The 21,606-nt window shown below is 50.4% G+C and overlaps 1 protein-coding gene across 37 annotated transcripts in view; it reads left to right on the top strand.

Moving 5' to 3' along the window:
- Positions 1-21,606, top strand: part of MSI2 (musashi RNA binding protein 2) — a 398,378-nt gene that overhangs the window by 227,944 nt on the left and 148,828 nt on the right. For 21 of the 37 annotated variants that reach the window (XR_016224415.1, XR_016224417.1, XR_016224416.1 and 18 more), the window contains exon 7: positions 10,734-10,823. The exons of the other annotated variants lie outside the window; for them this stretch is intronic. Coding sequence is in view for 18 of the 21 variants with exons in the window: in XM_089318613.1 (XP_089174739.1) it covers positions 10,734-10,823 (90 nt within the window). In the remaining 3 variants the exon portion in view is untranslated. The remainder of the gene's footprint in view (positions 1-10,733; positions 10,824-21,606) is intronic. 37 annotated transcript variants of the gene reach the window in all.

A 21,606-nucleotide genomic window follows, 5' to 3' on the forward strand; every position in this document is an offset into this window, starting at 1 on the left:
CCAGCCGTGGCGGCCATTGGAGGGTGAACCAACGGCAAAAGGAAAGACCTTTTTCTCTGTCTCTCTCTCTCACTGTCCACTCTGCCTGTCAAAAAAAAAAAAAAAAAAAAAAGGGTGGGTTGTGAGGGTTGTGTGGGTGATGCCCCATAAGGTCCTGTGTTTGGTCAGAGCAGTGAAGGTTGCATCCTTAGCCTTAGAGGGAATCTTGTTCCTCTGCACAGAATAACTTGGGCTGAGCACCTCTCTCATGCTAGGCACTGTTCCAGTTCCATTTGCACCTGCTCTTTAATCCGCTCAGCAGTGCTGAGGAAGAGGTACCAGCCTCTTTTCCTCAGTTTAGGCAACCGAGGCTGAGTGAATTGAAGGAACTTGTTCTGGGCCCGCACCTGGACTGTGGCAGTGCCACCTGGTCATTCAGCAAGCATTCAGCCTGCGCCATGTGCCAAGCACCCTGTGGGAGGCAGGCACCCGTCAGCGAGCACAACAGAAACAAATCCCGGCTGTTGCCGAGCTGACTTCAAGGCAAGGGAAATGTACAATAAATAGCAGACATGACACAGAAGGAATTACGTGGCGCATCAGGAAATGGTAAAAACTGGTGAAAAGAGCAGGGTCAGGGAGGCCGGGAGCTGTTGTATGTCGCCCAGTCAGGGTGGCCCAGTCAGGGTGGCCAGTCAGGGTGGAAGAGGTGAGAGAATAAGCCCTACCAGATCCCCACGTGGGTCTGCCCCGATGCCCTCCTTCCAGGAAGACACACAGGCCCAGGGAGTGGAAGGACTCGGCCAAGGTCACCCCCTCACTGAATTAGTGTCCAAACAGGGCAAGAGCCTGGGATTCTCACAGCTCCCCTGGAACGCTGCACTCGGCTTCTCCATCTCCCCAGCACACCTGGACTTTGTCTTCTTGACCTGTCTTCGGTCCCTGTGCCTCCTCTCCCCAGCTTCCACAGCCCTGGACACCACTGTCCATGGCCTTGATGTCTGGTGTATCCCTCGCTAGCCCCAGAGTCTCCCTGTCTCTTCTTTCCTGAAAAAAACACATGCATCCTTTCCCACCAGCATCCCGCACCCTGAGTGGGGAATGAATGCTTGCTTTATTGGAAGAGATCTTCCGCTGTCATTTTTGATATCTTCTGTTTTTGTATGCAGGAATGCAGAGCACAATTAGAATACAGTTATATATCCTCATAGTTATTAAAGCTTGGATTAACATGACATAAAGTTTTGTCTGGGGAGTCTTTTGCTATGGCTCAGGGAGCATTTTTTGTGACAGTAATAGGCTACAGTTAATATACTTGAATGATACTAGAATCTGTGTTATAAGGCAGAACAAAAGGGGTTTATCTGAAGCTGAAATACAAAGGTGGAATTATCACTGCGAACGATCCACAGAGATCTGGGCTTAATTACTGTCGCCTGTGTCATTTCGGCATACTATGGGTAGTTACTGGAGCAGACTAGGAGTGCAGGAGGGCCAGGGTGTCAATCACTCGGGGGATGCCTGGACTCCCACCCTTTCTGAGCACCACGCTGGCTGCCTACCCTACAGATCCATGGAAGTGGGGACCTATGGCATCTACTATATGATGCACCCAGGTTTTATAATGTTTCTGCCAAGTGTTTTTCATGACCACCACCCCCATCCCACCTTGAATCTGATTGTTTAGGTCCCCTGCCTGGCCTCCTGGCCCTGTCATACCCTCCATGCGGCTGATGAACGGGCTGATCCACTGATTGCGTTTTATCAACCCAGTGCTGCCGCTGCTGCTACCTTCCAGAACCTAATTGTTTTGACAAGCGGAGGAGGCGAGCTAATGTGCTCTGTCAGCCATTTGGTTGCAGTGCCCTGCTGTGGCCAGCCCAGGTGTCCAGCCATAAACGGGAGCACTCAGGTAAACCGCTTCCCCATCTGCTCCTAGAGGACGGAGTGTGGCAGCCTGGGAGGCAGGGGCGCCTGGCAGCCCTCTGCCCCCCTGCTCCAGTGCCCTCCTCATCCAGCAGGGTCTGGAGTCAAGTCAAAAGGATGAGGGCTGGAAACACGGAAGCTCACGCCTGAGCAGGGGCAGGGCACCCAGAGGCTGGCAGAAACGCTGCTTTATAGCGACCGTAATCCTCTTATTATGTTTTTTGGTATTATCCACCTGCCAGGTATACAATTACAACTTGTTTTGTTGGTGGCTAAATACAGCTTTCATCCTCACCCTTACTGTTAGCTGGGAGAGACGCGGGCATTTTCAGTGGTCAGCGTTGCCTTTGGGTCCTTTGAGATGGCGCTTTTCCTGCTGCACTTGTCTTCTGAGAGCTTGTCACACCGAGTCTTTTGAAAAAGCTGCTCCAAGTGGCCCCGCTTTGAAATCAAGGCAAAGAAGCAGGTCTCAGCCAGGCAGCTGTGGGCAGGAAGAGGGGGGCATGGCGGCGAGCGGAGAGGGTGGGGAGGTGTGGCATTTCTGCTCAAGGTCACGTGGCCGGGAAGTCAGGAGGGCAGGGTTTGAGACGAAGTCTTTGTGTGTAGAGGCCATGCTGTTCACCTTGGCCTGTAGGTTTTAAAGTACGACCCTCTGAATATCTGGTCACAGAGAACACTGGGCCCTCACAGCAGAGGAAGATCTGCACCCCCCTCCACTCCCTGAACTACTGAAGCACGTGCGCCAGTGTGAGGTCAGCAGGTGTGAGCACATGGGCTCACAGATGCTTGGGAGCTGCTGCACTGTCCACTCCAGCCCTGCCGTTCCTGTGGAGGCCTGTGATGCGTTTGGGCACCCTGTGTCCCCCAGGTACTCTGCATCCCAGGAGAGTGTCCCTGGTCTGTTATACTGCAGCGGGCTGGCATGACAGGAAGTAGGATCAGTGATCTCAGATTACATTGGAGCCAAAGGGAACACGTGGCATTTTCTTCACGAGTCCCATTTTATAAACAAGAGAACTGATACTTCAAGTAGGAGAAAGCCCTGTGCCCAAGCACGTGTGTTCACAGCAGAGCTCATCCTGATGGCTGTAGCCCCCACTGAAAAAAGTGTTAACCTTTGCCTTTCCATTGCTAAGATGATTTGAAAGAAGGGTTGGTTTTAATTAGAATAAACACAGTATTTTTCTTGCTGCAACAAGGTCTTCAAAGGGAAAAAAAAAAATCTCAATACCCCAATTATGCCAGAGCGTTCCCGGTCCCATCCAGGAGTAATTAAAAAATACAGCTGACGCTTGTTCGCTCACTTGTTTTTAAATGAATAGCTAAGTATCTGTCAAGATGATGAGCGCCAAGGCTGCCTCCGGCCTTGCAATCTCAATTTGCTCCCAGGAAGTACGGTGACGAGGATGCAAAAGCCGTGGTTTTGAGTTGGGGGCCACCTGGACGTCGGGTGCGTGCATTTTGTGGTTGGTGGACGTCATTGCCCGACCCCCGTGCCAAGGTGCCAGGTGGAAGTCCAGACTGTGGCGTACCAAGTCTCCTCGATGCTTGTATTCTCATCGCACTCCTCGGGGAATCCACTTCTCTGCAACAAGTGCCTGCTGCCGCGTGTTAAGGTTTTGAGGATCTTTGCATAGAATTAGCTTGGCTTTGTTAGGGGCTAGCCTCTCCTTGCAGGTCGCTCTGCTTTCAGAGGGTGCTGCCAGGGGAACTGAGATGTCATTTTGCATAATGACACTATTCATGTGGTGGCAGTGGGGCTTTTCTCCCAGAGGCTAAGGGTGAATCTGGATGGGTTGTTTTCACCCCCTCCCCAACACGCATGCCTTCCTCAAGACAAAATCAAGGGCAAACTTGAAGATGTAGTCACCGGGAAAGGCATTATAGCTTCCGTACTCTTTCATGTGCACTCCTCCGTGTGCCGCATGCTTTCTTATAGCTGGTGCTCCAGTTATCTAACGATGTGTAATAAACCATCCAAAAGTGCCTCGGCTTGAAGCAGCCACGTCATTGGATTCTCTCTCGTGGAGACTGTGGATCAAGAATTTGGGAAGGTGTCCACTGTTCTGGCAGGGAGTGGCTGATAAGGTCACGGTCAGAGGTGGCTGGAATGAGAGCAGTGAGAGGGCGGACCAGGTCTCGGCTCTCGTTCTCTTTGCACAAGTTGCTTTGCACTTCCTCACATCATGGCTCCTTACACAGCCACTTAGGGCCTCAGGACAAGCTCCTGAGCCTGGCAGGAAGTGTCTGCATGTTTTTCTGACCTCGCCTCAAAGGCACATGCCTAAGTGAGTCCCGGACTCCACTGGACTAAGAGGGAGGAAACCTGGGTTGTACCTCTGGTTGGAGGCACACCAGGGTCACACCGGAGGTAGCATGTGGGGTGCCACATTTAGGCATGTGGAAGAGAGCAGAGGTATTCATTGTCACTACTTCAGGAACTAGAACAGTGAAGCCAGAGAGCAGTGGCATCTGCCTGAGGTCACTCAGTGACTTGATGGTCAGTGGAACCCTTTGAGTTTCATGAAGGACGCGGCAAGGAGGAAGAAGGCAACGATGGACTGGGAGGGGACACTCAGGTGTCGCTCACACCAGAGGACAGGGTGACACCTTGTTTTCTATACCACAGACTTTCAGTGCTGGGCAGTGGGGGGGGGGGGGTGCCCGAGGGGGAGAGGAGTACTCTCTAGAGGAAGAGACCAGAAGTGAAGCGTGTGTGCCTCTGGCCCCAAGCCCTTGACCACCCTTCTCGTGTCCCAGATGGTGGCCGGCCACTGGGTGTTGGCTGTGTTGTGTGGAGCTCCTCTCCAACACTTGTCACAGATTTGCTCTTAATGTGTTTATTGCCATGCACACTGCACCGGCAATTCTTGTGTGCTCATCCAGCTTAGACTGAGCCAAGAAGGCACATCAGCAAGACCCTGACTCCTCCCACCCACAGCCCTAGGCCAGGCCCCCAGAGGGGTCTCATGGAACTGGCTCAGCCCCCAGGGCTGGCCTCACCCCAGCACCCTCATCTGTGCACAGAGTGTTACTAGATTTTCTCGGTGCATAAAACGTGCTGGAGCACTTGGGAAAGTTCTTGGGCTTGCATGAATGCACAGAGTGTATGTCTAGCAATGCGCCTTTCCACGCTACCGTCAGGGTTAGCCTGAGTTCAGCCTTCGGCAATGAGACAGACGAGGAGTAGCCCCTACTCTCGAGGATTTTATTCACGGGTTCAGAGAAAGTGTGCCCCTGTATGCAGGCATCACGGGTCTTGGGGTTTTCAGGAGGTTCAGGTGTCCTTAACCAGACACGGTTAAGGTAGCTGCTGCCACTGCACAGCCCTGCAGAGCAGTCGTTTATCAAAGGTGAACATTAAGTTCAGAGCTTACAGTAGAGACCGTTGGTCAGTCCAGGCCCTAAGAGGGTGCTGCCTTTCAGGAGTAAGAAATCTGCTCCTGCTTTTGGCCTGGGCTGCAGACAGATGCAGAGTACAAGGCATAGCATGGCTTACTGTAGCTTTGGGGTACTCCAATGGCATCTTGGAAGGAGACCCCAATGGAGAAAGAGAAGGGGTGGGGTGACTGAGAGGGCTAAGACCAAGTTAGTGTTTCTGGAATACTCTGTGTGCAGCAGGCGGGTCACACGTGACGCCTGGCTCACTGCCACATTTGGTTGCCTGAGTATTGCTTTCCCTGTGCAGGCAATGTAGTGCCCAGTTTAAGCATGTGGCTTTTTTTTTTTTTTTTTTTTTTTTTTTTTTTTTTTTTTTTGACAGGCAGAGTTAAACAGTGAGAGAGAGAGACAGAGAGAAAGGTCTTCCTTCCATTGGTTCACTCCCCAAATGGCCACCACGGCCGGCGCTGCGCCGATCCAAAGGCAAGAGCCAGGTGCTTCCTCCTGGTCTCCCATGCAGGTGTAGGGCTCAAGCACTTGGGCCATCCTTCACTGCCTTCCCGGGCCACAGCAGAGAGCTGGACTGGAAGAGGAGCAACTGGGACAGAATCTGGCACCCCAATCGGGTCTAGATTCCCGAGGTACCGGCACTGCAGGCGGAGGATTAACCTAGTGAGCCACGGCGCCGGCCAGCATGTGGCTTTAATGATTGGGTTTAAATCCAGGCTCTGCTCTTCGTGAATGGGTTACGTTTACCCAAATTATTCAACCCCTTGGACCCTGGTATCCTCATTTACAAGCAAAGATGATAACAATAGCACCTCCTTTGAAGGTATCCTGGGAGAACTGAACTTCACAACTGTGTAATGCCTACCCCAGTGTCAGGCGGACAGTCACTGTGTAAGAGTGGGCTGCTGTTGTCATTGGTGGTGGTGGTATGTGTTAACAACCCAAGTGGTGGGGACAGAGAGTAAAGGGGGTTGCTTTGTCACATGTTAATCACCGGTTATTATTCTGCCCTCCCAGGAAGGTCTGGGCTCCAGGCTTAGGTTTCCCAGCACCTAATGCTGGGTCAGTCATTGCTGTAGTCAGAAGGTTCTGAAGAGGTTGGGTGAGTGTGAGTGTGTGTGTGCATATGTGCGTGCAGGTGTGCACATATCATGAGCCTGCCGCCTACCCTTTGCCTGGACCCTGAAGGTTGGGCTCCCCCAACCTTCCAGCCCACCTCCCGTGGCTTTGTGTGGCTGTGGGAACAGATGCACAGCGGGTGGCTTGAGTCTGGGCTCCTGCTTGCTTTCCAAACCCTGAGCTCCTGTTTATGACTAATTGCTTTGTTTGTTCTGTATGAGACACTTAATTTTTTTTCAGTGATTTACTCCTCTTTGTAATTAGGTATAGTGATTAGAATCTTGTTCCTATTACAATGGGGTTCTCCTTTTCATTCATGCACACTCACCAGGCCTGTCCCTGTCTGTTGCATTGATTGTCCCCAATTGGCTTTTCCCAAGCTGTCATATAAATCACAGGTCAGGGGTGGCTTAGAAACTGATGGGAGTCTGTGGAGTCGGAGAGAGCCGACTGGGAGTTGTGTTAGGTCCAGCCGTGCACTTGGAAGTGAAGTCTCAATAATTCTGAGCACAAGGGGTTGGAAAATTACTTGAATACAGGTTCTTTACTGTATCCTACTCCCTACGTAATTCATTTTTAAAAAAATATTAAATTTACATATACTATTTTGATAGAAAAGGTATGGAAAATAATGTTAAAATGATAACAATGGTGATGTGTATTTTCTTCTTTTTGCTCACTGGCAGTTTCTGATACATGCATATAACGTGAGTATTAAGAAATAAACTGTTTTCCGAGCCCTCCTCTGTAGCAGATTAGGCACGGCACATTTGTCAGCTAGCCCAAGGTCACTCTGCACATCAGCACAAGAGCCTGGGTCTTTCACGTGCCAGAGCAATTGCACAGAGCCCACAGCTGCCCTTCCTCTGTCAATCTGTCAGAGAAGTCATCGAGCCTTCCGTCTGGGGTCCAGAGCAGAGCGGGTGTGGGGTATGGCTTCTGTTTGCTGGGGGCTTGCACTTTAGGGAGTGGTTTGCTTATGGAGGCTGTTTATTGAGCCCTTCTCTTTCCTTGACCATGACTCTGACCTCTTGGATTCCCCAGCCTAGGGTGTCTCCTCCCAGCTACTTCCCCTCCTGTGGTTCACTGCTGCCTCCGGGGCCTGTGTCTGGCCATAATGGCCTCACAAGACAGCCATGGGAGCCAGTTCCCCAGGATCTCTTCATGGATTTCCTGTGGTCTTACTTTTGTTTTCATGCTCTCCATAATAAGCAAAGGGGCTGGAGGGTGCTCAGTGCGGTGGACTGGACAGAGGGGTGTGTGGCTGTGGGGGACCTAGAAGCGAGAGACTGGAAGGCAGAGGTGGGCCTAGGGCCATGAATGCTTCCCTCTGAGCAGACAGGGATGTGGAAGGTGTGCAGTGATCCTTAGGAGAAGGAACCAGGCCGCGCTGAGTGGGTTCTGCAGAGGGCAGTGATCCCAGGAGAGCAGTCCTGCTGGTTGATACATGGTGACAAGGTCCTGAAGTCAAGAGGGAGGTAGAGAAAATAAGGAAAGGCAGTCAGGATCGCTTCAAGGGAGGCAATATCCCCTATCCTCAGGGCCCCATAGAGGCAGAAGTCACAGAGTCCCAAGCCTTTTACCTAGGATGACAATCTCTTCACACTTTTTTATTTTTTTAATTTGACAGGTAGAGTTATAGACACAAAGAGAGAGAGACAGAGAGAAAGGTCTTCCTTCTGTTAGTTCACCCCCCCAAATGGCTGCCATGGCTGGAGCTGTGCCAATCTGAAGCCAGGAGCCAGGTTTTTCTTCCTGGTCTCCCGTACAGGTGCAGGGGCCCAAGGACTTGGGCCATCCTCCACTGCCCTCCCAGGCCACAGCAGAGAGCTGGACTGGAAGAGGAGCAACCAGGACTAGAATCTGGTGCCACAGGCAGAGGATTAACCAAGTAAGCCGCGGCGCCGGCCCACACCTTTTTTTTTTTTTTAATATTTATTTATTTATTTGAAAGTCATAGTTACAGAGAGAGAGAGACAGAGAGAGAGGTCTTCCATCCGCTGGTTCACTCCCAAATGGCCACCATGGCCAGTGCTGGGCCAGGCTGAAGCCAGGAGCCAGGGTCTTCATGAGGGTCTTCCATATGGGTTCAGGGGCCCAAGCACTTGGCCCATCATCCAATGCTCTTCCCAGGCCATTAACAGGGAACTGGACTGGAAGTGGAGTAGCCAGGAATTGAACTGGTGCCCATATGGGCTGCGGGACTTTACCCATTATGGCACAACGTTGCCTCCTCTTTACATCTTTTCCATCTTAACTAAGCACTTAGCAGGCACTGTGGGTGTACATTTTAGAGTTGTAGGTGTGACAGCAAAAGTAGCATGAATTTCTTTTTCCTTCTTCACAATTTCCTGGATAGGTTAATTCTTACTGTAAATGTTAGCAACCTCAACTTATGATTTTTTTTTTTATTAAGTCAAGAACTTTCAGGTCTTTGCTTAAAAGGAAGCACTGCACAGCTTTTCTTTGGCATATCCAAATAGCTAGAATTACTGGCCTTGTGTTTTGGGACCATTACTAAATCAAATGAGGGTCACTTGAACACAAGCCTGTGATAGTGCGTAGTTGATCTGGTAATTGGGGCATCTGTCTAGTGAGTAACAGGCAGGTGGTGTATACAGCATGGGAACACTGGATGGAGGGATGATTCCTATCCTGGGTGGGTTAGTACTGATTTCATCATTCTGCTCAGAATACTGCTCAATTTAAAACTCATGAATTGTTTCTTTCTGGAGTTCCGTTTCATAGTTTTGGACCATGGTTGACCACAGGTAGCTGAAACTGCTTGAAGTGAAAACACAGGTGAGGGAGGCTCTGTCACAGAGTGAGGCAGGTAGACAAAAGGGCACCATGGGAGATGGGAAAGTGGAGTTGGGGAGAGGGTGTGCAGGGCAGTGCTAAGATGCGCTGGGATGTGAGGTCCCAGAATATCCACATGGCAGGAAACCAATGACAGAGAAGTGAGGCTGGTGCTGGGGACAGACATGGGAGATGACCCCAGGGAAGTGGGTATCTGTGTTCTTACAAGGAGGTGAGCTCAGATGGAGAGAGGCAGGTGGGTGATACAGCAGGGTGACTGACAACTTGGAGAGTTTTCGAGTGGGAGAAGAGAGAGAGGAGCCAGGGAATGTTGCAGAGAGGGTAATAGAGCACCTGGGCCTAGAAATTTGGGGAACAAGAGCGGGCATAATGGGAGGTGGGGATTGGGGATAAACTCTTGAGTTTTTCCAGGCATATTTTCCTATTTAGTTAAAAAGGAGGTGTAGTTTTCCTGGCTTGAACAAATGAACGAGGTAAACCATCATTCCCTAATAGACTCAGATGCTCCTTGCCTTGCAAAACAAAGTGGCTTCTGTTACACAAGGAGAGCAAGCCTAGAGCAGGTGAGATTTTAGGTCAGGGAGATGGTTCTTACTTGGTGCGATTGGGCAACGTCTTGACCTGGAGTGGCCGTGTCAGATGCTTGTTCAAGTGTTGGAGAGTGAATGAGTGGGGGGGGGGGGGGGGGCAAGGTGAAACAGTCAGGAAATGGAAGCAGTTCTCTGCCTTTCCTTGGCTGTAGGTTCTTTCTCCAGAAGCAGAGAGAAGCTTAAATGGGTTTCCCTTCACAGGGAAAGCATAGTTCTGGTCTGTAGCTGAGATGTTTCTAAATACAACAGCCTTCCTTTTTGCCTCCTCTCCTGAGACTCCGTCCTCCTTCCTGCCGACCCCCCTCCAGCCTCTCTTTAAAATAGACTTTCATGCATGAGGAAGCATCCTAATGTAATACTCTTATCGGCTCACTTACCCAGCGGGCGTTTACAGAGACAGTGGGCAGGCCTCTGAGATCTCTGTGCAGCGGAGGGTGGCCACGCTCTTTCCAGACAACCCTACCTGAATCTGTCCAGGGCAGGACCCTCATGGGGCCACTGGCACCACGAGAGCCTCCGTCTCTGGGTCCTTCCCTTTGGAGGGCGTGGACCCATCTTTCTTTGCGTCTGACCTGTCCTCTGCTCGTCTCCCTTGTGATAAGCCGTGGATGCAGGAGTGTCTTAAGGATGCAGGAAAACCTATGGGGTGATTCCGGCTCATTTGGTAGATGAGCGGGCTAGGTAATGTTCCGCTGTGTATTTGTATGCCCAGAGATGTGGTAAAGATGCCTGATGGCCTCTTCTCATTTTCCAGATGGCTCACAAGTGGGTAAACATTGCCCCTGTCTTGGGCTGTGGGCACTCTCTCTGGTTTGCTACTGATGCAGTGGCATCCGGGAGCATGAGCAGTCTTGTCACTGTCCCTGAGAGCAGTTGTTGTGCCTTAGGGTATCCTCTCTGGACTTTCAGGAGACTGGGGAGCTGGTGGCACCTGCTGGAGCAGGCCCTGTGGCCCTAGGAGCTCTACCGTGCATTCCAGAGCAGCTGGGACATCTACATGTATGTAGCCCCTTTGATGAGAGTTGAGCTAAACTGGAGCCTGACTTTCAGGCTTCCAGTGTCTTCCCTGTGAATAGGTGTTGGGGACAGCAAGGGTTAGACAGGGCATCTCAGGCAGTCCAACTTCAGACAGCTACGAAGTGGGTGGAAATGGGTGTGTGTGTGTGTGTGTGTGTGTGTGTGTGTGTGTGTGTGTGATGGAACTGGAGGCATCTCCGGGTGATGTCCAGGCACTTGTGAGTCCAGCCGGGACTCCTGAACCCCCGTGTGTGTGGTAAACACATGTGGGAGATGCTGATTTTGTTGTATGTGGAGACAGTGAACATGTTCTGAGCACTGGATCCATAATTTACCTGTTACTGGGCTAGAGAGGATTCATCTTGGCTCCTGCTCTGATCTTACCTTCAAAATTCTTTACCGTTGAGTCAGCCTTTCTCAGTGTCTATCCATGTGTTCCTCCTCTCTGTCCCCGTGTGTGTCCCTCCCTGGCCTCACAGAGACCAGAAGCATTGACAGCAGAGCTACCTCCTTTAGATGTGATGTGTCCCCTTCCAAGTGGGAGTCTGTGTGCTCCTTCCAGAGATCCTGCCTTTGCTCTGAGCATTTTCAAAGCTTCCACTGTGAACTCAGATTCAGGCTCTGGCATTTTCTTCTGAATATCCTCACTGGTGATAAATCTTTGGCCTTTGAAAGTGGATGTGATTTTTGGAAACTATTGCCAGCCTCAGCTCCAGATGACTTGTGGCCAAGATTCATTATGCTGTTTTTGGACCCAAATGTAGGAGGGACTATAAAATAATAAGACTAGTTGTCTTGCCTGGCTTGGGAACCAACCAACAGAACCCCCTCAAAAAAAAAAAAAAGTCAAGTCTTAATGAATAAAGACAGGGCTTCCACAGTGATTTCTGTGACGGGGACGAGGACCACTTGGTGTCCATCCTGGGTGTCCGTTTATCGGGCACCAAGGCAGAGGCTGTATCTTATTCCATCCTCGCATGTTACACGTGGGACTGAGTCAGCTGATAGGAGTGTGGGGAGATAGTGAAGACATGGAAGGTAGCACAGGAGCTGCAGACATGGCTGCCTGTGGGAGCTCCAGGGGCCAGCACAGAGGGAGGCCACCTTGGGTATGTCAGCATTCCTTCTCCTGTAGGCAGTGATTGGCTGGTAGCTCTGGAAAGGAACCCGCATCAGGCTGGGGGCCCTTCTGCCTTGTCTGCCGGGCCCCCACCCCAGGCCACACTCTGGGACTGCACCACTCCACCTGTACCCCTAGACTTCAGGCCCTGCAGTGCCCAGAACTAGTGGTATCGCTGCTGGCATCCTGCCCCCCAGGAACATTAAACCCCTCTACTACTTGAGTGACCAAGAATATGAAGACTCAAATGACAGGAAGCTTACAACTCATTTTAAAATGATGAATGCAGAATCCGTTTGAGTGTTAAACTTCAGGGTCCTCAACAGAATTTGGAAGGTTCAGTGCTGGCTGTGTAGAAGTCTGGCTGGAGGCATTTCTTACAGGGAGAGGAATCATATCATAGAGCTTCAAAATCCCACTTTGGAAGGCCTCCTCTCTAGCCTGTATGGAGACAACACAGCTCTCCCCAGCCGCCCAACACACATAAGCGTGCACACATACCACACACCAGCCCAGCAGGCTGGGTGGGTGATAGGTGTCAGGATCCTGGAGATGCAGGGCACCTGCTGATGGCAGCCAGTGTTTGGGGAGAGGCCACCTGCACCTGGCTAGATCATGGGCTTAAGGAGTCATGTTCCCAGTGCTCTTGTCGGTGCAGCACAAGGCTGTCCCCTGTGCCATCCATTAGGGCAGAATCCCAAGTACAGTATCATCTTGCATGGGAAACAGTCCCTGGGTTCCAGGTGAGGGTACACCTGAGTCACTTTGGCACTAAGCCATAGCAGAATGGACAGGGATCCTCAGGCAGTCCAGCCTCCATCTTCCAGACTGAGAGATGGGCCTTGCCTCTTAAGGTTGTTGAGGGTTCATGGGCAGACCTTTGAAAAGCATTCGGAGAGGAATTGGAAGTGCCCAATACTGCTGTTTTGTGTGTGGGTGTGGAAGCAGCCTTGGAGAAGGCTTCTGATGGACAGCACCATCAGGCTAGCGCGGGGGCCATTTCAGCCAACCAGAGGGTTGCTCTTAAACATTCCTGTCTCCCATGGGAAGGTGGAGGGAGGAGAATTCTGAAAGTCAGTCATCTGCCTGCATTACTTGGCCCACGGGGAGTATGAGACGTGAAGCCAGGCTGCCGGGCCAGGCTGGGGGTGCCCCTGTTTTCTTTGGTGCCTTCTCTGCTCTTCTCGAAGCTCTCCATCCTTCAAGGCCTGTGTTACTCCTAAGGCTTTTTGGCCAACTGGAGGTATCTCTGTCGCCTTTGTCCCAGCACCTGCTTCTACCCCATGTCTTCTGGTTTAAATATCACGTTCAGCTTGCCTCTGACACCGGGCATGAGGGCAGCTGCTGTGTGCTGGCAATAGGGGCCGGGACCACCATGTATTTATTGGTTGTGAGTTCATTCTTCTGTTGGGCTGTCACCGCACTACTGGGTTTGCATAGTGTCTCCCTGGAGGATGCAAAGTGTCTTGGATGTTGAGTTGCCTGTAAACCCTTTGCGGGTTGATGTGGATATCCCAGGGTGGGGAGAATGCCTGGCCCCTGTGCCCTCATGATTAGGCAGTAGGGTGTCTCATGGGGAATGGCAGCCTGTCTTTCTGCCCCAGTATTTTTTTTTTTTTTTTTTTTTTTTTTTTTTTTTTTTTTTGGACAGGCAGAGTCTGACAGTGAGAGAGAGAGAGACAGAGAGAAAGATCTTCCTTTGTTGGTTCTTCCCCCAAAATGGCCACTACGGCCAGTGCTGCGCCAATCTGAAGCCAGGAGCCAGGTGCTTCCTCCTGGTCTCCCATGTGGGGGCAGGGCCCAAGGACTTGGGCCATCCTTCACTGCCTTCCTGGGCCACAGCAGAGAGCTGGACTGGAAGAGGAGCAACCGGGACAGAACTGGCACCCCAACCGAGACTAGAACCTGGGATGCCAGTGCCGCAGGCAGAGGATTAGCCTAGTGAGCCGCAGCGCCGGCCACTGCCCCAGTATAGCAACTGGCTGATATGCTCTTGCTACCCCTCTTCTCCATTCTAAATTATTTATTTTATTTTATTTGAAAGGAAGAGAGATGGAGACAGAAAGATCTTCTGTCCTCTGGTTTACTCCCTAAATGTCCACAATATCCGGTTGGGTCAATCCAAAGCTCAGAACTCAATCTAGGTCTCCCTTGTAGATAGCAGGCGTTTTAGCTCAGTGTGTGTCTAGACTCTGCACAGGAATTAACCTCTGTAGTGTCCCTAACAGCACTGTGAAGCAGGTGCCATCATAGAGGTGACATATTGGAGGCACAGAAAGGTTAGGGACCTGCCCAAGGCTCTAGGGAATAGTGGAGCTGGAATCTGAGCCCAGGGAGTCTGGCTCCCGAGTGTCTGGCTTCTCCCACTTGTCAGCATGGCTCAGACTTTTTATCAGCAGAGCTGGGACTAGGCCCAGCTAGTTCTCTGGTGAACACTGCTTGTGGACACATGCATCATTGGAGGAGTAACCACGATGCCTTTTAAACATGTAGAATCCAACGGTGTCTGCAAACAGGTAGCATTCTACAATGGACAGTGGTACAGGCCCATTATCACGTTTGCCATCTGATTTGAAACTGGTGATGGTTGAGGGGCAGGGGTTCCTTGATTCTAGTACCTCCAAGAAGCCTGACTGTCTGGGCTGTCACACCCCTTGCCCTACTCCTTGTGATTCTCCTGTGTGGCCCAGAGCAGTTTCCTGAGTGCCACACAATGCCTGAGGCTTTGAGGCATCTCAGCCCTGGAAGTTTCTGTGGTTCTTTTACCTTTTTACTGCCAAGGGCCATCTGGATATTCATGACATCATTTGTAAGCCTTAAAAAATTATCGACTTAAAAATTAGCCTGCTATAGATTTATTGAGTTTCAAGTCCCTTCTGCAGTGATTGTGTGGTCCCTACTTTTGCTGGAACATCCCCAGCCTGGAGCTACAAGGATAAAGAGTGTGAGTGTGAGGGGTTAGGAGCAATTTCATGAAAAACAGAAAGAAAGGTAAATAAATTAGCCAGGAGTCTTCCTGAGACATCATTGGCAAAAGAGGAACATGCAAGGAGGAGAGGCAGGCTTCCTCTTGCTCATTCGTAAGTTCTGCTGTAAGGGAACCTTAGGCTTGATGGGGAAAGAGCTGTTCACCAGTCTGGCTCGCAGCAAGCATTTGTCTTTGTTCATTTACATGGGGAAGGGCAGCAAGTGTGCGGGAGAGGGCTGCTGGCCCAATACTGTTTCACAGGGGTATTTAAAGTAACAGCCGCTGACATGGTGTACTAGCAGCTAGGAGATTTTCCTGCTTCAGAAAGTGAAAGAGTGTATGAGTTATACAACACATATCAGATATTTGAGGCATTAGGGTGCAGCAAATGGAAGATTTCAGTAAGTCACAGAGTCTCCTGTGGAGTTAGAAAGTCAGCAAGCGGAAGGGCGGCAGGAGTGGGCCAGCGGGCACAGCGCAGGTGTTCCGTGTGGCCTGTCATCCTTGTTTAATTCCCTTTTCCCTGGTCCCAATTTGAATTGCCAAAATATGTTAGATTGCAGTGCGTTATTTCATTTGCCTGCTTTGTAATTCCTCTTTACCCCAAACAGATGAAAAACATGGCACTAAAGCAAATTGACAGCTCTTGAAATGAGAAAGATCTTTATCCTTCAGAGTGTTGATGTAGAAATAAATGAAAGAGAAGCGTGCTTGTTGGGTCTTGAAACAGCTTGAATTGGTACTTTTTTTTTTTTTGAGGGTAGATTGTGGGCTTTCCCCTCAGCCTTTTGTCCCCTTTAGGGAGTTGTGTGGCTTGAGTTTGAAGCAGAGGGTTGGTTATTCTGTCAATATTCAGCTATAGAGATCTGGGTCATGAGTCAGACACAGACACAGGAGTAAGCCAGAGGTGTACAACCAGGGATCAAAAGAAGGAACGTGGGGTCCTCAGGTTGACTTGGGTACATAGGCACTGTGGGCTCCCAACCCCCAGTCACCCAGCCCCTGCTTCCTTCTTGCTGTTGGAAGCCCCTGTGACAAGTATGGATACAGCATCTTTTGTTTCTCCTAAATATTAGTAATTATAATTTGTTTTGTATGTGAAACATCTCAAAACATAGAAGATTTGTGTCAAAAACTAAAAGCCTTGATGGCTTAAAAAGGAAAAATTGGAAACCACTGGATTGGTGGCTCTTTTCTATATACTGTTTTTTTCTTTACCCTGCAAAATCTTTTTGAAGCTCAACCACAAGCACCTCGAGCGCTTATTTTTGTCTTAGTTACTCTAGTAGGTTCTAGGTCAGGCAGAGGAACTGTGCACTGGGTTTCCTGCACACTCAGGAAGGGGCGCAGATGAGGCGGTGAGGGCGTGAGGACAGGTACACCAGGGCTAAACACAAGAAGTGGCCAGGAGGCTCTGCGCTTCCTCTTTCCCTGTACCTCCCTCATGTCCACTTTATCCAAATGGAGGGAATTTAGGGCATAACTGTTGGCATTATAAACTGATCTGCCATGGGGTTTTTTGAAATAACGAGCCCCCTTGTGGTTTCTTTTTATGAGTAGTATACATTTTTATTTTTACATAGTTTAGAACTCATAAGAAGTGGTAAAAACAGTATAAAGAGCACTTGGGCACTCTTTCTCCAACTTCCCATAATAATAACTCCCATAACCATAGCCATTTAAACCCAGAAACTGCTGCTGGCACATCATCTCCTTGCAGGTGGCCTTCTGTGTGTGTCTGTGTGTGTGCACACATGTATAGCTCTTGGAAGTTTTATACATTTCCTTCACAGTCATGCCCTTCCCATACCCCAGCCCCTGGCAACCGCTGATGATAATTTTGTCATCTTGAAAATATTACAGAAATGGAATCGTAGTGTACCTAATCAACCTTTGAAGTTAACTTTTTTCCGTCTAATTCCCTTGAGATCCCTCCAACTTGTATGCCAGTAGGTCTTTTTTTTTTTTTTTCTCCAGACAGAGACAGAGAGAGAGAGAGAGAGAGAGAGCAGATGAATATGCTATCTTCCATCCAATGGTTCACTTCCCAAATGCCCACAAAAGCCAGGGCTGTGTGGGACTGAAGCCAGGAGCCAGGAATTCCATAGGATTTCCCATGTGGATGGCCGGGACTTAAATACTTGAACCATTGTCTGCTTCCCAGGCACATTAATAGGGAGCTGAGTTGGAAGCAGAGTAGCAAGGACTTGAGTCAGCACTTCAATAGACCGCCCCAGTCTATTTCCTTTCTTTGTGAAGAGTGTCCCATTGTAAGGATGTCCAACTTTGTTTTTCCATTCCCCTTGGGTTTCTAAATTACTATTTGTTTGCAAGAGGCTCGTGGCAGCACAGTATACCAAGCCAGGTACACTTGGGAGGTTACAGTTCACTCATCTACACTGATTTCCCTAACCTGGAATGGGTGGTCATTGACTCAAATGCTGTCATTCCATAATCCCACCCTCATCTAACACATGCTTGTTAGATGCAGTGTGTACTGACCATAGCGTAGGGCAGCCATTTGCTAGTGGTCGGATATTGACCCATATTTTATGTCAATAACCTCTACTTCTCAGGGCCAGGGGAAAGGATAACAGGATCAAACTGAGTGGCTCCAGAAAGCCTTGCCCACGATGGTGCATAGGTGGAAATGATGGGATGGGACTTGAACCCAGGACTTGTGATGCCACGGCAGGTTCTTGTTACTCTTCCTGAAGCATCTTAGTCCCTCAGAGCCAGTTTACTCCTCTGGAAAACGAGTGGGCTGGACTCGCATCTCTTTGGTCTTTCCCACGCAAAGATTTTACGATCCTCTTCAAATAAGTAACTTTGCCCAGTGACCACATCCTCCAACCTGTCACTGCACTTGCACTTTGTTCTCAGTGGCATTCTGCCAGCTGCTTGGGGGAGCTGTTTGGGGAATTTAAAAGGAACAAAGTAGAATTCCTTTTAAACATAGTCTAACTTAAGGCCTCCGACAGGGTCTTTGAGTCAGGCCTGGAACTGAGCAGCCCATGGCATCAATGACCCAGGACTCTGGGAGTGTCAAGAGGGTGGCGAAGATGAGCCCACAAAAGGCGGAAGGAGCAGGGACTTTGTTTTTGTCATCAAAGCCCCATGAAGACGCCTTGGGGTGAGGGTGGCACTTGGTGCTCTGGCTCAGGAGCCCAGTGCTGCCCAGTTCACAGAATTCTGCCCTGGGCCACAGTCAGCTGTGGAGCAGAGGATGCTGCTATTTTGGGTGTCTCAGTGCCACTGCCACTGAGATCAGGCCTGAGCAGCTTGGCCGAGGGGGTGGGGCAGCTGCTGTTAGTCTTTGAAGCCCCAGGAAGGGTTCAAAGGCGCCTTGGAGAAGGGATTCCTGCGCTGGGTGGGAAGTGGAGCTGTGACCTCTGAGTCACTTCTGACTTCAGAGACTGTGGTTCTGAGATGAAGGAGCTTCCTCTCTCCTCCTGTTACTACCATCCACCCCAGGACCTGGCTAGGGTCATCAGAAATGCACATGGCCTCTCCCTTCCCCTTGCAGCCAAAGTCAGTGGTGGGCTCTGGGATCTGAGAGACCATCCAAATGCATAAAGGAATGGAGAAGGATATGGGGGGCCTCCCATAGGAAGGCACCAGCACCATGACAGGGGGGTGTCAGAAAACCCCAGGGTCAGGCTAAACCCACAGTCTTCTCATCTGACTTTGCCGGCAGATGAGTCCTGATGCATAAATGTGCCACCTAAACTCCCCTCTCCCTCTCTCACCGTCCTTGCCTGCCAGCCTGCTACAGCGGGCAGCATAGATGCTCTCTGAAACCCTGTCTGAAGGACCCACACACTCGTAGTTCCTGCCCTGGGGCCTCCAAACCCCTGTCATCCAGCCACGAATTTGCCCACCCTGTTCTCCGGGCAGTAGGAAGCTGCAAGTGGCCCAGGGAATTGAAATTGGCATTGGAACTGAGACCTTCCAGGTTCACAGAACCTTTGCTGCATCCTCTCTGCCTCCCTGGAGCAGAAGGCTGCAGCCACGCTTGTCATCGGCCGAGATTGCATTGGCCACAGGAGATGCGGATGATTTTTCCATTTGGTCCTGATGTTTATTTCATGCCCATCAATATCAGCCCGGATCCGGACAGATGAGTTGGTTATTTACAGGCTGTGCGTTTTTCACACTTGGTAATTAGAACCCCTTCGCCTGTTCGGTCAGAGTCGTGGAGATCCATTTCGGCAATTAGCAGTTTAGTATTTATTTAATGGGAATGCAAGAGAATGTTACGGCGCATCAGTGCTCCGCTAATGATCTGCCTCTCTCCTCTGGAGCTGGCGGGTATGGGCCTTTTTCACGGTAGGTAAGGCCTAATGGGGAGTGGGGGGCATTAGGCAGCCTGCCCTGCCCAGCCCCCAAGCACACACACTTACATGCATGTAGGCATGCACGCATGCACACACTCACAACCAGTGCTGTAACAGGCCCCGGATATCCAGAGCACGGCAGTTGCCACTCAAGGAACTTCACACAAGAGGCCGTTAGGCCAGATGCCACTTGCATGTGACAGCTGTCAGCCCGCTGGATCCAACTGCTTCTCCTCAAGCAGCTCCTGCTGGCCTCTCGCTGGGTCCCTTTCCCACTTGCCTCCCTTCCGGCGCCTCCTGCTCGCCAAGCCCCAGCTCAGATACACCCAGAGACAGCCACCTGTCTGCCCATCCAGGATGGTGCTGGGGCCCAGGACTTTGCCTGCTTATGCAGGGTGAAGCCCCTCCCTAGTCGTACCTGGCCCCAACTGATTCTTGCTTCCCTAGTGCAGTTTCCTGGTAGGGTTGCCAGGGCTGCTCCTGTTAGCAGCTGACCCATCTGCACTGGGAAAATGCAGGGCATTGAGTGTGGCTCCTGGTTTAACTGTAGAATGTACACGAGTATGTGCGTACACATGTCCCCCACCCCAGCATGGCTCAACCAGGAGGTTGCCAGGTGGGGTAGAGAAGGGGGCCAGTACCTCTTAGGATGCTAGATATTCATTCCCTGGCCTCCATCATGGTTCTGTGAAGGGAGATTGCCTTGGAGTTCTTTGTGCTCACTGCACAGTGTGGACTCACATGGGCCAGACCCTTAGTCCCCTACCAGTTCCAGCTCTGCTGCCAGCTTGTCTCATGACTGTGGAGGGCCTGGTGATCTGGCAATTAGAATTCCCCCAACTAAAGTTGGGACTCCACTCCCCAGTATCCACCTTTTTCCTCTACTGCTCTTCTGACTCTGCCAGGGTGATATACATCCATTTCAAGATTCCCTAATTGCCTAAGCCTTCAATAGGGTTGTTTTTAAAAAAAAAATTTATTTATTTGAAAATCAGAGTTAGAAAGCGAGAGGAAGAGTCAGAAAGAGAGAGCTCCTCTATACAGTGGTTCACTCTCCAGGTGGCTACAATGGCCAAATCTAGGAACTAGGAGCTTCATCGGGTCTCCCATGTGAGTGCTGGGGCTCAAATACTTGTGCCATATTCTGCTGCTTTTCCCAGACCGTAATCAGGGATCTGGATCAGAAGTGGAGCGGCTGGGACACAAACTGGTGCCCATATAGAATGCTGGTGTCCCAGGCCACGGCTTTACCTGCCATGCCACAATGCCAGACCTTTGGGTAGCATGTTAGTTCATCCAACAGACAATGGTACAACACTAAGCTCTAGAGACTTAAAATACAAAGCACAATTAAGGGAGGCCAGTAGAAGAAGTAGGGACATGTCTGGTTTTAAATACTGGCTCGATAGTTTGCTACATATGAGAGCCTAGACATCACTTAGTCTCCATGAACCACAATCTCCTCACCTATAAAATGGGTATGATAATATCTACCTCGGAGTTATTGGAAGAATTAAATGAGCTTTGCAAATTGCCTATTAAGCTCTAATAATGGTGGCTGTTACAGCAATCATTATTTTGAGGGAGATAAGGCATTTAGTGACTTAGAGTCTGAAATGCACTTGTGGAATCAGAATCCCTGTGCGGAAGGTTGTGCCTCTGTGTAGGGGAAATGTCTCAGTCTCCTTGGGATGGTTGCCTGGAGACCCACGCACTTCAGTTCCCATGAGCAGGTGTCCCTTTGTGAAATTCATAGTGCTCTCTGAGAAACACTGGCGTTTTGTTTTGTTTTCCTTGAGTTCAGTGGGAAAATAGAGGTGGGCATTTGGCACAGTTTCTAAGATGCCTTTTGGGATGCACACATCCTACATCAGGGTGCATAGGTTTGAGTCCTGGCTGCACTCCCAGTTGCAGCTTTCTGCTGATGTATACCCTGGGAGGCACCTGTGATGACTCAGGTAGTTGGGTCCCAGCCACACATATGGGGGACACAGGTTGTGTGCCTGGCTTCTGGCTTTCATCCTGGTCCAGTCCTGGCCATTGCAGCCATTTGGTTTTGTTTGTTTGTTTGTTTGTTTTTAAGATTTATTTATTTATTTGAAAGCCAGAGTTACAAAGAGAGAGGAGAGGCAGAGAGAGAGGTCTTCCATCCGATGGTTCACTCCTCAATTGGCTGCAACGGCAGGAACTGCACCGATCCGAAGCCAAAAGCTTCTTTTGGGTCCCTTACATGGGTACAGAGACCCAAGGACCTGGGCCATCTTCTACTGCTTTCCCAGGCCATAGCAGAGAGCTGGATCGGAGTGGAGCAGCCTGGTCTCTAACCGGCGGCCATATGGG

The sequence above is a fragment of the Oryctolagus cuniculus genome, chromosome 17 (assembly GCF_051225735.1).
Source record: "Oryctolagus cuniculus isolate XC-2025 breed Fujian yellow rabbit chromosome 17, ASM5122573v1, whole genome shotgun sequence".
In the NCBI taxonomy this organism is placed as follows: Eukaryota; Metazoa; Chordata; class Mammalia; order Lagomorpha; family Leporidae; genus Oryctolagus; species Oryctolagus cuniculus.